The sequence below is a fragment of the Hylaeus volcanicus genome, chromosome 8 (assembly GCF_026283585.1).
Source record: "Hylaeus volcanicus isolate JK05 chromosome 8, UHH_iyHylVolc1.0_haploid, whole genome shotgun sequence".
Taxonomy (NCBI): Eukaryota; Metazoa; Arthropoda; class Insecta; order Hymenoptera; family Colletidae; genus Hylaeus; species Hylaeus volcanicus.
This window is the reverse complement of record NC_071983.1, coordinates 3,229,170-3,244,857: the sequence shown is the minus strand read 5'-3', so window position 1 is coordinate 3,244,857 and position 15,688 is coordinate 3,229,170. Positions and strand designations below refer to the sequence as shown.

At 36.5% G+C, this 15,688-nt stretch overlaps 2 protein-coding genes and 1 long non-coding RNA gene across 9 annotated transcripts in view; 2 read left to right on the top strand and 1 right to left on the bottom strand.

Annotated features, from left to right (window-relative positions):
* The window catches only part of LOC128881436 (PH domain leucine-rich repeat-containing protein phosphatase 2), an 83,393-nt gene extending 81,021 nt beyond the window's left edge, over nucleotides 1–2,372 (top strand). For both annotated transcript variants that reach the window (XM_054132468.1, XM_054132467.1), the window contains exon 18: nucleotides 33–2,372. In XM_054132468.1, coding sequence (XP_053988443.1) covers nucleotides 33–491 — 459 coding nt within the window. In that variant the 3' untranslated portion in view covers nucleotides 492–2,372. The remainder of the gene's footprint in view (nucleotides 1–32) is intronic.
* The window catches only part of LOC128881439 (uncharacterized), a 152,808-nt gene extending 145,948 nt beyond the window's left edge, over nucleotides 1–6,860 (bottom strand). For both annotated transcript variants that reach the window (XR_008458070.1, XR_008458071.1), the window contains exon 1: nucleotides 6,423–6,860. This is a non-coding gene — a long non-coding RNA (uncharacterized LOC128881439). The remainder of the gene's footprint in view (nucleotides 1–6,422) is intronic.
* On the top strand, nucleotides 2,923–15,623 carry LOC128881438 (glycerophosphocholine phosphodiesterase GPCPD1-like). Of its 5 annotated transcripts, none has more exons than XM_054132471.1 (16): nucleotides 2,923–3,062; nucleotides 3,142–3,205; nucleotides 7,989–8,113; nucleotides 8,185–8,390; nucleotides 8,502–8,671; nucleotides 8,745–8,923; nucleotides 9,002–9,136; nucleotides 9,219–9,329; nucleotides 10,940–11,093; nucleotides 11,172–11,319; nucleotides 11,393–11,618; nucleotides 12,258–12,335; nucleotides 12,928–13,083; nucleotides 13,156–13,583; nucleotides 13,668–13,815; nucleotides 13,885–15,623. In XM_054132471.1, exons 3-16 carry the CDS (start codon nucleotides 8,075–8,077, stop codon nucleotides 14,194–14,196), a joined length of 2,490 nt encoding a protein of 829 aa, XP_053988446.1. In that variant the 5' UTR covers nucleotides 2,923–3,062; nucleotides 3,142–3,205; nucleotides 7,989–8,074; the 3' UTR covers nucleotides 14,197–15,623. The 5 variants fall into 5 exon arrangements, with proteins under 5 accessions (XP_053988446.1, XP_053988444.1, XP_053988449.1 ...); XM_054132474.1 differs by lacking the exons at nucleotides 2,923–3,062; nucleotides 3,142–3,205 and adding an exon at nucleotides 7,078–7,307 and having other exon boundaries at nucleotides 7,882–8,113; nucleotides 13,885–13,960; nucleotides 14,035–14,113; XM_054132469.1 differs by lacking the exons at nucleotides 2,923–3,062; nucleotides 3,142–3,205 and adding an exon at nucleotides 7,077–7,307 and having other exon boundaries at nucleotides 7,882–8,113.
* Nucleotides 15,624–15,688: the final 65 nt, after the last annotated feature.

Here is a 15,688-nt window from a genome sequence, read left to right as displayed (position 1 = left end):
CCAGGCTTGAAGTCCATGAAATATTTGTACAGGTGTCAACTTGCCTCGCGGCCCAAGAAGACACCGTGTCCGAGCGATCCGGCGCCCTCAGCGAAGAACAGTTCCGGTGTTGGGAGTACATGCTGGAGCAGAATACGCAGCTCTTGTTCGACAAGGAACTGGACACCTTAACGAGAACTCCTCTTCGTCGGGGACAATCGAGATCCACGCCTCAATTAGGAGGCAATTTACCGTTTCTGTCGAAGAGGTTCGGGAGCGCCAGATCCTTTAATCCTTCCGTCCCGCGACCTCCTATCGTGCGATTTGGTAGCGGAAGAAGATTGCTAAACGGGGGACCGAACGCGGCTTACTTCGGGAGCCTGCAGAGGCTGATGCCGTACAATCTCGAATACGATTTCGCCGTGATTCAAGAAAGAAACGGATTGGACTCTCTGGAGCAAGACGCAACCCGAATGCAACAGTATTGGGGTGTAGCCACGACCGAATTGTGATCTAGAACGAGCCGGTATATCGGGGCTAGAACTAGCCCACTTTTCCAGTACTCGATCTAACTGTCGTCCGGTGTTGAAATTGTGATACGATGTCGAAAGCTAAGCGTTATCAGTATTAACGATCGATACGAAACGTCGATAGATGCATTCGACTGTCAACAAGAGGATTAGAAAACTGCCTTTTTCTTACGAATTCCATGTGATATACTGTAACCGATGAAACGACTCTCGTGGTTTGTATTATTTCTTGAGCCATACAACAAGTATTTTCTTTCGTCCACTCGGAGCCAACGGTACCACGAAACGAAGACGATGGAAGATATAAATAGAGTAACGTTATGTTAAGAGTATGTTCCAGACCAACATTGACACGCTTTGAGAACCGAAATGGTTCGTTGTACTTTCCAATAATGTCGAGTATAATAAACGTACTTACGAAAATTTTGTACATAATAAACCATGTATTGTACTTTAGAATACACGTGACGTACATGCGAGGGGACGTGTTTGATTGTGACAACTGGTCGCGATACGTTATCGTACAGCCAAACTATCAACCGAACGCTCATTTTTAATACGCCGATAGTTGTTTGTAAAAATTTCTGTGTATCGTAAAGGAAATATAAAATGCTTGGAACACGTAGCAGAGAGGAGTCGATATTACGTGTAATAAAATCCAGCGACATCTGTGCCCGAACCTGCCATAAAATGATCGCCACTGTATCCTTGTTACAACAAACAAAACTCGTTCAATCGATACGAGAACGCGAATATTTAACCGATACCATGATTCGTTGACCCGGAACTGTACATCGGTTCTGATCGTTTTGTACGATTTTTGGCGCTTACGAGCGATAAATTAACAAGCACGTATTCCCAGACATCACACGTTATCTCTGTTTTTTTCTCCATCTAACGCCTTAGCGACGGCCTTGATAAACATTATCTTATTTGTCGAGCGACATTAAACTATCTTATTCCTCTATCTCAATAAACTCTTTTTACCAAATCCACGGTACAGATAAAACGAAATACATGTAAATAGTAGATCTTTTTAGCTCTTTAACATTAATCTATTTGCATAAGATAGAGTCATTTAACTTACAATGTACAGGGTGCTCCCACTTGAACGGTGCATCCCGTATAATCGGAAGCAATGCAGGTCACCGCTATTAAGATAACGCATTAACAAGTATAAAACCGCAAACAGAAGGTTTGTGGAATATTTGTGCAAAGGTTTAACTCGAACCCTTGATCTCGACAAATGTATCTACAACGATGATTTGTTATTTGTGCGACACCTTCGCGGTCAACAAAATACTTTCATCGAGTATCGAAAATGAATAATTAATAGATCGTGCTGTCTCAAGTATTACGTTATCTGTATTGCCAACGTGTACTTTCTAATCGCGAATAGCACTTGAAATTATCGAAGCCAGGCGATAAATTTTATGGTACCTGTAATCGTACGATTACTATGTACAGAATTTTATTTGTAATCCAATTAATTATAAGTGTCGTCGCGTAACGATAATTACTACCTTTAATTGAACGGACGTAAACAAATTTGCGTAAACGAAATGTTGCAGTGGCAGTGCTCGAACAACGTACTCGTATGACGTTCATAAATAAAACGAACTCGTGACGTATGCGTCTGATTAAACTTTTCCATTAAACAAAAGACGCTTACGATTGTAAAAATAAAATTCACCACACGTGTTTGAACCAGAAATCGCCAATCGGATAACGAACGCTCTTGAATATTGAACCTGCACTGATAAAAAATCTGCTAAAGATCAGATCGAAATCTTGATCGCAATGTCCATCCTAAAATGTATGTTGATACTCGAAAGAGAAAGATTGTTATCGACAGAATAAAGTGTCTCGGTTTGATAAATGTTTCTTTTTTATCCAGAAGAAATCATAAATCACGATATATCGTCTAAGGAGGTATTCGTAATTTTATTAAAATTTTCAACGCCCCACGGTGCTCGTATTGAATTACTGTGCGCATATGTATAGTTTGGTCACGTGCATTCGCGGAAAAATGTCAGCAGAAATCGACATTAAGTTTTCTTGTGTATTCAAGCAAATTCGACCGTATTCGCTGAAAACGTGTACACGAGTGAATTTATTCGCGTAAATTCAAAAGCTTCGACTATCCTTCAAATTGTCCGATAAATGAATGTACGTACGATGATTAAATTTTCTTGAATTTACAAGAAACATGTTGATTCTCAATACATGTTTACGAGCGTTTCTCTAGTTGAAACGTAAATAAACGATGTCAACGAAATATTCGACTGTTTACGAATGCACGCGATACACGCAAGTGTTTGACGTGTCACAAGTATATCGACTTGTATAAATATGGAACACAGTCACGTGCGTAGGTAAAGAGGGAAAAGAAAAGTGGGAGAGACGAGTGGAAGGGCTGTAGAGTTTGCATAACCTGACTGAAAGTCGACGCGACCAGTCAGTAGTATCTCACCGACGGTGAAGGTTACGTTATTGTATTTTTGGATGTTTCACTTTCGCTAATCAATTCGTATAATCTCCCTCGAAACATCTGTAAGAGTAGTATTTTTCTCATCGCGATGTGTCTGCGTGCGTATCTGTTAGTGAAACACCGTGTGTTTACTTTTTATAGATAGTTCGTCTGCTATGATACCCATCCGAAGAAGAGCCTGATTCGGTGCACGTGTTGAAACCCAGTGAGTAACATATGCTACCAGCACTACATCTACCACCAAGCCGCTGTCACGAAAATACAGGGTGTCCCAAAAATGTTGGAGATCCTTGAAAGGGGTGGTTCGGGAGGTGATTCGAAACAACTTTTTCCTTTGCAAAAATGTCGGATGGGGCTTCGTTAAGTAGATATTAATAAAAAAAATCCGACCAATCAGAGCGCGCGGATACCGTTGGAGCGGGCGCGGTAGCGAAGGCTACGCGCTGAGCGGCCGCGTCAATATCCTTCGATGCACGTCCAGTCGCTTGTTCGCGTACGAGAGCGGCTACCTAGCGCGTAGCCATCGCTACCGCCGCCGCTCCAACGGTATCCGCGCGCTCTGATTGGTCAGTGTTTTCCGTTAATATCTCCTCAACGAAGCCTCGGACAACAATTTCGCTAAGGAAAAAGTTGTTTCAAATCACCCCCTGAACCACCCTCTTCAAGGACCTCCAACATTTTTGGGACACCCTGTATTTTTATTTTTTCACGCGTGACCAAACGTACGATCGTGTCAGTTTGTTTTCAAGGTGTGTTCAATCCTGCGTCTAACATTTTTATTTCATTCCTGGAATTCCAAAGCCAATAAAGGCACGTTTCCGTCGAATGTGAACGATGAATCAATTTTCTGGTATCACATTCTTCGAAGAACTAAAAGATCAACGTATTCGCAGCACGTCTTTTTCACGTGTAATATTGAGTTTCGCAGATAACATATTTCAAAAAAACAAAAATATCTTGGACGTTGTCTCCATCGTGAAATGGAAAAGAATCATTTTTGAATTTGATATCTTATTTCCGACCCGATCTCTTTAATCGTTTTGTTGCTCTGGTTATCGTTTCGAAAGAGACAAATATTTTCGTAAAGATTTTTGACTGATCTACCCGTCGCCACGTCAAAGAAACAACAGGTTGCATTGTTTTCGAGTTTCGAGTATGGCTGTATGACTTGGGCTAAAAAAAATTATCTTTCCTTTTCGTAAAAAACTTCCATTCCTAAATAAATGCTGTAAGTGAAGATTTCTCGACGATGGGGGACGAACGCGTAAACAAAGGAATAAATTTTTGTTATGGACTCTGAACTTGAACTTGATGTCTTCTCATAGGAAACTCCGAACTTGGTAAACAAATGCATCCGATAGTCGCGAATAACTTTGCTGGTTTATGTTAGCTGACTATAACGATAAACTGGCTTCCGCGGTACGTAAAGCTGAAATTTATTATTTAGAAACGGATCTGTAAAACTCCCTGTGCCGTGTTACGTACTTGTGTAGTGGCTACGTATTTCTTGAATCGAATAAATGTCACGAATAATATGCTACACGTTCGTTTTATTCTCTATCTATTACCGAAATAAAGTTGTACCTATCGTTGCATTAAATGCAAATGCGACATGGCGACAAGTGATTGAATTACGACGTGTTTACTTTGCCTGTGTTCACGGGTGGTCTTATTTTCCACTCGAATATAAAATGTCTTTGTTTTCCGATAAACGAGTGCGCTATTCACTCGAAACATACACGGAAATAACAAAATGGTTGTGACCGCTGCAGATGTCTCAAGGTTGACGTATGAAAACATTTCTGCACGGTAAGAAAAAAAAATGATTGATCCATGGAATTTTCAAGAACGTAAATAAACCATAAGGGATTGCATTATTAATTGTAAAGTTATTCTCTAAATGCACCGATATAGGATAAAAATTACTCGTCTACGGTATGCCTCGTGATATGGCAGCAATTTCCTATAATTGCTCTTATTCACGTTGAAGTAATGCACGCCACATCATCTATGCAATTTCAAGTGCTGATATTGCACAAGCACGGTTATCATACAAACGCAAAACTTTCGAAACGATTCGACATTAGTATCAAAAACAATAACGTGCTGTATTTACCGACTTTAACGCTTTACCGACTGCGGGCCTATTAATCGACTCTTCCCCATGGTAACCGATACTTTGTTATCTATTGCTAGAACATCATTCCATAAATAATCCCATATATTATGAATAACAGATCAAATTAATATTTCTCATACTACTTTGATAAAAGATATAGTCTCATGCTACTTTGATAAAAATAAAAAGTAATTTTAAATTTAGTTATATGTCCGAACACTATCGGTCGGTAAGGTTTCAAATATGGCGTTGTGAATCGTCAAATTATCTAATCCCATAAACAGATGGCGTTCTTTGTACTGTATCCAGAATCCAGAAATAATGTTACCATAAAATAATGTTTAATCAAAATTTACAGGTATCATAATTACTGAAAAGTAAGTATCATCGATTAATATCGATCGATAATTAATGAACCGTGTTATTAACGAGTATGGGTGATTATCATAAATCATGCGATAAAAGACGAATAGAATAGTTTCGACATTTATCGATAAAAGAAAGCCTGACGCGCAATAATTTCATAGCAATAAAAATGCCAGCGTGTGTATAATTACGAATATGAGGTGCACGTGTGCATCAATTATGATAGGACAATGGAACTCTATTAATACTCGTGCGTTGTAGGTTGTTTTTCTTCGAGTCCTTTTTGCACGCTTTGTTACGAATGCATCGCTATGCATATGTATATATGTATGTATAAAAACTATATGTATATATCTGCGTAATATACAAACTGAACAGATCGATAAGTAATATAGCTTGACTTTCATACAGCTTTATTGTTATGCAAAGTTCGTAATACGAAGGGTTTGCTTCTGCTACGATTTATGATTTCAAAATGGCTTCCAAAAATTGCATTATTTTCAAAGTTAATGGATTCAACATAGATTGAGAAGCGCTGAACGAGGCATTGAACTGTGTCCAACTGGGAAGATACTCCATTGCCAAATACGCAGATTTGTATACATACATATATAAAGAATCGTGTAAATGGATACGATGTACCTTTGCAATTTTGAAAAAAAGTAGGATAATCTCACAGTGTAAACAAATTTCGAAGATGTTGCGATAGGTTTAAACTAGATTATTACTGTTACGTGAGCTGTAAAGGAATCCAGTAAACCTCGCTCGACTAATTAGATTAAATGTATATGTAATATCTATTAGAAGGTGTCGAATGCTACAATTTAATACAACAGACATTTCGCTGTTACTGAGCGAGCGGAACGATTCGCTCTATTCTAAGCAAAAAATAATTTACATCGTACATTAATCTTAACAATATGTTTAAAATCATTACCAGTATCCTTGTAGTGTGAAATGTATCAGTCGTCATTCTGCCGTTGAGTCGAATTTCCTCTTTTAATGCGTCACAACTCTTACCACAGGTCTTCCCCCATGATCGATGCGGACATTTCTTTAACGATTGATTTCCGGTTAGCTATTACCCTTCTTCCCACGAAATATATTAAAATTCAACTTTATCTCCACTTCCATATTAAAAGAACACAAAAGAATCTATAACACGAAACGAACACTGTCTCAATTTATTAAACATACTCGTATCACAAAAGCATCTTTATTCTGATATAATATTACGATTTTTTAATTTTTGTTCGTACATTTGTTCCATCTTTATATATTTCGGATACTACTACAATCAAAATGTCACCATAGTGGCAATACAAATTTTCACGGGGCTATTCAACTATATTTGTATCTTTAACACGCTTCGTGCGAGCAGAAGTTTAGAAGTAATACTAAAAAATTCCTAATTTTATTAGTTAAGCACATGTATATATTAATATGTAAAATCATGAGAATAATCATGATTGAATAGCATTCGAGATTCTGTTAGTTTGAATTAGTGTTTCTACTAAGCCGTCGTTGGCGTCACTTCCGTATTCACCGTGTTGCCAGATCATCCGCTGTGTTTCATCGAAGGAAATACGACTGCGGTGTTGTGCCCAGTAAACAGTAGATCGTTTATTTGTTTCCGTTGTTTCGTGGCGGTTGAGATAGTTATGCTGTGTCGTCGCAAGATAAATAATGACAAATTCGATGGAAAATATGGAGCGCCTGCCTTGTGCGTTCGTTAAATAACTCGTACATCAACGCGAGGTGAAGACCAGACTGGCCACCAAGCTTCAAAATAAAATCCCATCGAACTTTACGAGTACAATAGGTAAACCACGTTTTCAGGAATAATTCGTGTCAGTATGTAAAATAATTCGTTATAGCAAGTGGACTTCAACCTTTTTATTTTCGATACTTTTCCTCCTGTCTATGCACGCTCGACATTTTCCTCGTTAGTCGTTTTCGAATCTTCTTTCAGTAACTTTTCCTGATGTGGTACGACGTTTTTTTTATGACTTTAGAAAAATATTTCTCTTGTAAAAATTGTAGTTTTCACCTGTGTCATTCTCTGTATGTGCCGAGTCCATTTGTATTTGCATCTGTGTGTTATTAAATATATATTGAAGAAGGGCTGCTTATATTTTTGTCTATTGTTTACACGTGTTATTTTAGTTCGATGATGAATTCCATATCAAACAATCTGGAATATTTTTGATTGACAGAAAGATAATTGAGTATTATATTTGATATGGGTCGGTATCCATTATTAATGTCATTTTTGTGTATATGTTATTACATTACACTTCACTGGCATAAAGTTTATTAATACCAGTATCCTGATACATTTCACATTGCAATGTACAAACTTCCTAGCATACCTTATAGCAAGTCCTTTATTACAGAATATAATCTGATGTGAATTGAACACACCTTGAAACACAGAAAATTGAAAGAGAAAAAAGAGTGAGAAAAAGAAAACATAGTAATATGCAGCGGATATGGTTTGTAGAGAACAAAGAGGCGGGGGAATCAAAGCAGCTAGAGGCACCACCGGACACTAACTTCATCGAGGTGGCGACTGAACAAACATCAGACATGAGGGGGTCTAAAAGAGATTGGATTTTTAGAGTCCAGGTGATTAATAGTAATTTCTTCTATAGTTAATAGTTTTAATATTTTCGTTTATAAATTTGTTGTTTGCTTAGGTCCATAAGCTGGAAAAAAGTGAAGTTTTATATGTGGTGGGTAATTTACCTGAGCTGGGAGCTTGGAATCACAATCAAGCAGTACAGTTATCACAAGAACCTGGTAGTCGGGATTCTCCTATGTGTTTTGATAATAATGGTAGTGGGGAATATTATAGTGATGATGGATTTAATGCAGCAGACATGTTTAGGAATAGAGATGACGAGTAAGCCAATATCAAATTTTTAACACATTCATAAACATATATCTGATATAAAGTATGTGTTAGTTTATGATTATATAATTTTGTTTTAATATTGAATTTTACAAATTTCAGAGGTGGGCAAATATTTTCACAAAAAGTTGCACTTCCCATTGATACTGATATAGTATTCCGATATTTTGTTGCTGTAATCTGTCAATCTAATGGTACTAAAAATTCGGCCAAGACTCTCCTTATTCGCAGATGGGAGACTCACATGATACCGCGCGTTGTTAAGAAAAACAGTACGTAATTAAATAAAAGAAAACAATTATTTATAAAATGATACTTTAAGTTTAAGTAAATAATTTGTTACAGCACCCAGTAATTTTACCGGCGACTCATTACCGGATCCAGACAAATTTGGTTATTATAATGGCTACTGTAAAATTGAACGCGGCTGGTTGACCGATGAAACTGTGATACAATTTAAGATTTTTAATAACCCAATTAAACTATGGAAAAACCGATTACAAAATAAAAAAGTTTACATTAAAGTACGTATCCTCTATTTGTATTGTTCATTCGTCAGTTAATATTTAGAAATCGAAAATTAAGATGTATTTTTGTTCTAGATGACACCCGTAAATCTAGTTAGACACAATTCTCTAGAATTACAGCAATTCGGAGGCGAGAATGTAGATGATAGTCTTTCTATGGATACGCAAGATGTTGTTGATCAACCTGCTTTTAGTATTACAGAAATTGCTGTACGTATCGTTCTATTATTTTTTGTGATAATTAATACTTACTTCAAAATTTTTTAAAGCTACAAGTTACTGAAATTTTTAGGTGATGAACGACGATGAGGCTCGCTACAAGATTCAGGAACAATTCGGACGAGTTTACGACGAAGACGACTTTATTATCTTCAATGTCGCAGTTCGGTATCCTGAAACTATCGTAAGTAATTGCATAAAAAATCCCATCAAGAAGTCATCGTAAATACACAACTCGATGAGTTAACCATTGGTTGGTATTTATTGCTTGCATCGCTTGTAATTCTTGTAACATGTATTATGTACTTAGGATAGATCTTCGATTTTTATTCCGAAATCAACATTTTCCGTCTACTGTACACACAGTTCAACAAAGGGAACATCAAAGGCATTGTCTTCGGTAATATATCGGGTAGCGCTATAAAAAAGAAACCTTGTCTTTCGGGATGTCACGTTGGCATCGATGACAAAAGTACATCTTCGTTTAATGTATATAGCACACAAATGAGTAAAAAGTCAATTCAAAGAATGTAGGCTTGGCAGAGCAATAAATGACGAACTAGTGGTAATTCATGAGAGAATTAGATACACTAAAAATACGCATTGACCATACCATGTGAGTTTTCAGTAGACCACCAGTAGGCTGGCCACGTCTTCTCTCACGACTTGTTCAAATTACTTGGTAAAAGATAATTAAACTTGTTCAGCAGCTATTGCCCTCCTCGGATACCAGAAGCGATGTCACGTGCACTGGCCTGGAACGAAGACAACCGTCAGCTTTGTACAAAGCAAGACCTCTGGTGCAAATGACGATGCTAACATGCAATCCGATGTATCGATGCTAAGCATCGACTACCACTTTACATCTGTGTCACATGACATCACACAGAGATATGATGGTTTTGATTGTCGTTCACCCTACCGCACCCATCCTAGGGCTGGTCTCTCGTAAATTGATCGAAAGTACGTTATTTTTCAATTAAAAAAACTCTTTCGAGTAATAGGTTCATGCGATTTATTGGTAACACGATATCGGTTTACGCGAGTAGCAGCTGTCCTAAACGATCCTAAAAATTTAGAGATATCAACGCTGTCACACCTCATATCCATCTGTGTGCGTCGAAAATGGTGAGGCTCCCATCACTCCTATATCCTTTTAGTGTACTACTAATATTTTCTAGCTTTGACCAACTCTACTGTACCGTACGTGACACCGCTGCGCGACCAATGCCAGACTAAGCTGTCAGAATCTTCTGAATCTGAATTGCAAACTTTCCAGACATGATATTGAAATTTATTAATGAATGATCGGCAGGTGTTGCGGGATACGCGTCCCCGAGCAGAGTACAGCATTTGGCCATTATTGGTCTGGTTCATTGCTAGATTATGTAGGAAGTAAATTATCGTACTTTGTTTTATAAACCACTAGTGAAATTTGTTGCTCTTGCCTTCAAATTATTTTAAACTGCCAAACAAAACGATATTCACGGAAAACTCAAGAGATGTACGAGTGTCTCGAACAACGTAGTTTAATTCCTACGCTTTCTAGTGATCAAGGATCGTAAATAATGTGCCGTAAATTCTGACACATCTATTAGAATTTCTAATTTCATTATTTCTCAATACAGAAAAATGTAGAGAAAGATTCTTCAAACCGAATGACCTTGATCATTGGATTTAATTAATGTCGATGCAAGCTCTATAACGGATGAGCAATAAATACTGATGCAAGCATTTGGTGTTGTTGTGAATAGTAGTATTTTTCCATGAATATTAAGTACACTGTTTTTTCAGGCATATTTAGTGGACTACTACGTGTACAGCTCAAGGTGTTTTCAAGGAGAACCACCAAACCATATCGGTTTCAGCTACATCTTGCCAAGTACATTGCAATCTAGCGTAGGACTTTTAACGGTACCAATTACAAGCACAAAACATAGACCAATTGGTAGGATGTTAATTTAAATTTTTACTCCTCGATTTCATGTAATATCACGAGGAATTATTACGAATGATTATATCGTAGGACAACTTACGGTTGAATATGTTGTAATAAAACCAATTCCGGATTATCCATGGGATATGAGTATTTCGTATGCAAAACATTGGGAACAACGTTGGTCTGGTCTGGATGTGGGTCACAGAGGGCTAGGTACATCTTTTCAAACAAAAAAGTAAGCTACCAGACTTTGAATATCGGGGAAATTTATATATTTCTAAAAATTTTGTTCTGTTATCTTTTCGCAGTTGTGCAAACGTACGTGAAAATACAATAGCTTCACTAAAAACTGCATCGCATCATGGCGCAGACATGGTCGAATTTGATGTTCAATTATCCAAAGACCATGTACCTGTTATTTATCACGATTTCTATGTATCCATTTCGTTAAAACGCAAGAAACAAATAGAAGCTATGGACATGCTGGAAATACCTGTCAAGGACCTTACATTAGAGCAGCTACATTTATTAAAGGTATGTTCTATGCATTTCTGTGATTTATACATTAAAAAACGTCTATATGAATATGATTGTACTATTTTTACCAATATCATATACATATTTTCATATTCAACCTTACAAGCTTCAGTATTTTCAACATGAATTCTACCAATTTTATTTTTTATTTTATTGTAAAATATATAATTTTATGAATAGAATGAATTGTTGAAATGTAAACAATTTCTTCTATTCGTTATTATTATCAATTATCTGAGTGAAAGTGACACAAGATGTACTGTATATATTACATTTAAAATTTCGATCAAATATGACTCTGTTTTTTACAGTACGCATCATAAGGGAATGGTGATGGAAATCACTGAACCTTACTTCTGACTATACATAAATATAGTCTGTCACTAGCTCGAATAATAGGGTGTCTCTATTAATGCAATTTCTTTTATCTAACATTAACCAATTGAATGCCGCTTTTTGGAATGCGACAATCAATGCTACGCGTATCAATGTTTCGCTTTTTATGTCCTTTTTTTTGTATCGAAGGAGAAATCGATCACCTCAGGGGTTTGTGTCATGTGTAGTCACATAGACATACAATCATGAACTTATAGGTGTGATATACATACCTATTCGTATTTATTTAATATTCAACAGGATTTTTATTACCCGTTGGACTCGTTGGGTAAGGTGCTGTATTTCGTTGATAAAGCTGAACAGGGGGTTAACCAACTGGTGAGCTTTCATATCGCTTGCATCACCTAATTCGTCGTCAAAATCTATAACCAATTATATTCATTTCAACAATCTGATGCATGCACTTTTAAAATTTATTCTGAAACCAACTAAAGTTGACTTTCCAAATCACATCATCAGTTGCAATACGTGACTTTTGTAATCACATCACCGTCCTACGATACGTGCAAGTTCATTTGTTTAAAACTCAAACGGTTAACCCTGGTACTGTAAGTAATAAAAGTAATTCGATCGAGCTTTGCGTAACTGCTTGGACGATCTCGAGAGTTATTTTCAGTAATCTTTATCACTAGTGTCACTTCCTCTGTCTTCACATACATGCTTCCGCACATTACTTTAGTGTGGGATATCTTAATTAAAAAGCGTTTAAAATACATTGTTACAGTGTGCAAATAATACGAAGGGTATGATATTACTTTTAATATATGACTCAGAGTATTTTCTTTGTTGTCTGGCTTTAAAAAGTATATTACTCCGAACATCATATGATACCAATTGTTTAATTTAACAGAAGTACGTTGAAAGATTCCTTCGCGTTATATACCTTTTGTAAACACGAGTTTTCTTACAGGTTTATCACGTGGCCGAAGGTCGAGAAAAGAATCCAAGGTTCTTCGACGAAGATCTAGAAGATCATCAACCTTTCCCCACACTACAAACTGTACTACAAGAGTTGGAACAACACGTTGGCTGTAACATAGAAATTAAATGGACTATGCAGTTGAAGGTAAAAATAATAATTTTCCTTATGTTCGTTCCGTTGTTATTTTCTTGCTAATTTCGTACTGTATATACGTAGGACGGGACGTTTGAACTGAATCATCCATTTGATCTCAACCTGTACTTGGATACTATACTCAAGGTCGTGTTGGAATACGGAGGAAATAGAAAAATAGTTTTTTCATCTTTTAACCCAGATATTTGTGCCATGATTCGCCTTAAACAAAATAAATACCCGGTAGTATTTTTGACACAGGGCGTGACTGTAAAATATCCTACTTATCATGATCCGAGATGTCAAACAATACCAATGGCTGTTAGACACGCTATAGCTGCTGATATCTTAGGAATTAATGTCCACACGGAGGACATTCTTAGGGATCCATCGCAAGTAAAATTCGTAAAGGATGCTGGATTAATAATTTTTTGCTGGGGAGATGACAATAATGATAAAGCTACTATTCAGCATTTGAAAAAACTTGGATTACACGCAGTTATTTATGACAAGTTAGTAATCTTTAAACGTGAAGTTTTTAACTATAATAAAAAAATATATACATATATGTTACGACGATTTGATACTATTCACAGAATCGACGAATATAACGCAAAGGAAGTGAAAGAAAGCATATTCCTGATCGATGCTAGAGAAAGTCAAAAGGCATTAATTGCTTTGGCGCATTGCAGTCAAGTTTGTCAACCGCAACCTCAAATTCCTTGTCCTCTCAACTCAGAAAAGGTGAGTTCCATTGTTTGTTGCATTTCGCGTAAGTGATATATGATTCAGCAACGTGATTTCTTTTCTTAGGATTACTATATGGACGTCGACAAATCCCGAAACATAATTACAGCTTCGTCAACTGGAACTTCACCCTCCAGTTTTGGTAAGAATACTATTGATGGCGATAATATATATCCCATACAAACTGTTAAATTACCAAGTACATGTGACCATCAGGAGAACAAAGAGATCAATGAAATGGCGAAAGATTTTAGCGATTGCGCGAAATCCTTCGGCCACACAATAAAACCTAAAAGCATCTCAGACTTAGTTTGCGAACAAACGGCGGCGCTTCCAGAGTTTTACGAAGGGGACGAATCAGCGAAGGACTGTCTTTGATGCTTCTCTTTTACGAAACCATTTAAGTCTTGGTTTAATACAGAAGACATTGTTTAGAAAAGGACCTATCACAAGAGAAAGCAGGAACCTGAAGAAAACGTTTTGTAACTCGTAATTTATTATAGTAGATAAGATTTCCCCTGCGATCCTATGATCCACAAATTTGGATCATCTGAACGGCCATTATGAATAGATAGACAAAGAGACGACCGCTTGCGTGTTTCACATCATTCTATCATCCCTACAATCGGTCGACTTAATTGCCCATCTGATGCTATATATATATCTCTTTAAACTCAGTGGTCTTTTTATCTTTGAATGATAATCAAATCAGATCATGGCTATAAAAACGAACGTTAACTTCTGTTACTCTATCCGTGGTAGGTAAGTGCCGTGGTTGCAAGTTTTTAGTACAAATAGCCTCAATACTTTCACTTAGTTCGTAACAAAATATCACCCCTCTCATATTCCTTCCTTTATTACTTGAAAATTAATTTAAATTAATTGACCAGCATTGGAAAATATATGACGTTACTAGTATCTACATTTTCTATAACTTGTCGAGAAAATGAAAGAAATATATGATTACCTTTGAGAAAGTTGCAGGTTAACTATTTTTCGTATATGTAAGACATGTCACGTTCATTTATTTATGTTTCAAAATATTTTTATCTAGCATCCTATAAATTAAAGGATATAAAAAATAGAAAAAGTTAAACGAATGATCTTTGTTAAAAGTATCGTTGTCTGCGAATGTAAACTCGGTGTAATTATAAACAGAAGAGAAGATTACGCTTTTACGACCATATAGAATAATATGGTAATTGCTACGAATAATTTTATTATTTGCATATATCGTAATTACTTTAGACAATTCAGGATCATTTTTCTTTGGTAAAACAAATACAATCGAAATATTTAAAAACGGTGCATTCGCTTTGTAGGTACAACACTTCTATCCCGGACTTCAATGTCCAATCAATCTTGTAATAACTGCATCAGTGACAAAACAAGTAGCACGCGATTATCTTTTCGAAGTTTTTACCAGAGAAGATACTTTATACCACTTTACCGCATTGGTAGAACGCTATATGATTAAAGAAGAGAGCGATTGTATCAATCGTCAAGATTCTGCGATATATAGAATATCTGTTGATGGTTTAGAAAAGTATGCCACAAAACATGTTATATGGGATCACATATGTAACTGCACATATTATCGTGCGTAGAGCGTGGTGGTTGCTAATTCTTTCTATTGTCATAGAGGCTAATGCATTGTAATAAACCAGTTAACGGATATTAATGGGTTCGATAAGTTTATAATTAATACATTGGTAGAATTTTGCAAATTCGGACACATAGGTTAATGCGTTACAATCTTCAAATGTACACTGATAAACTTCATATATATTTCAGATTTCTAATTACATGTGTGTTTCTATCTTTCCCTGTTAACGATATGTCAAGTATCCAAGAAGTAATTATTATAAGT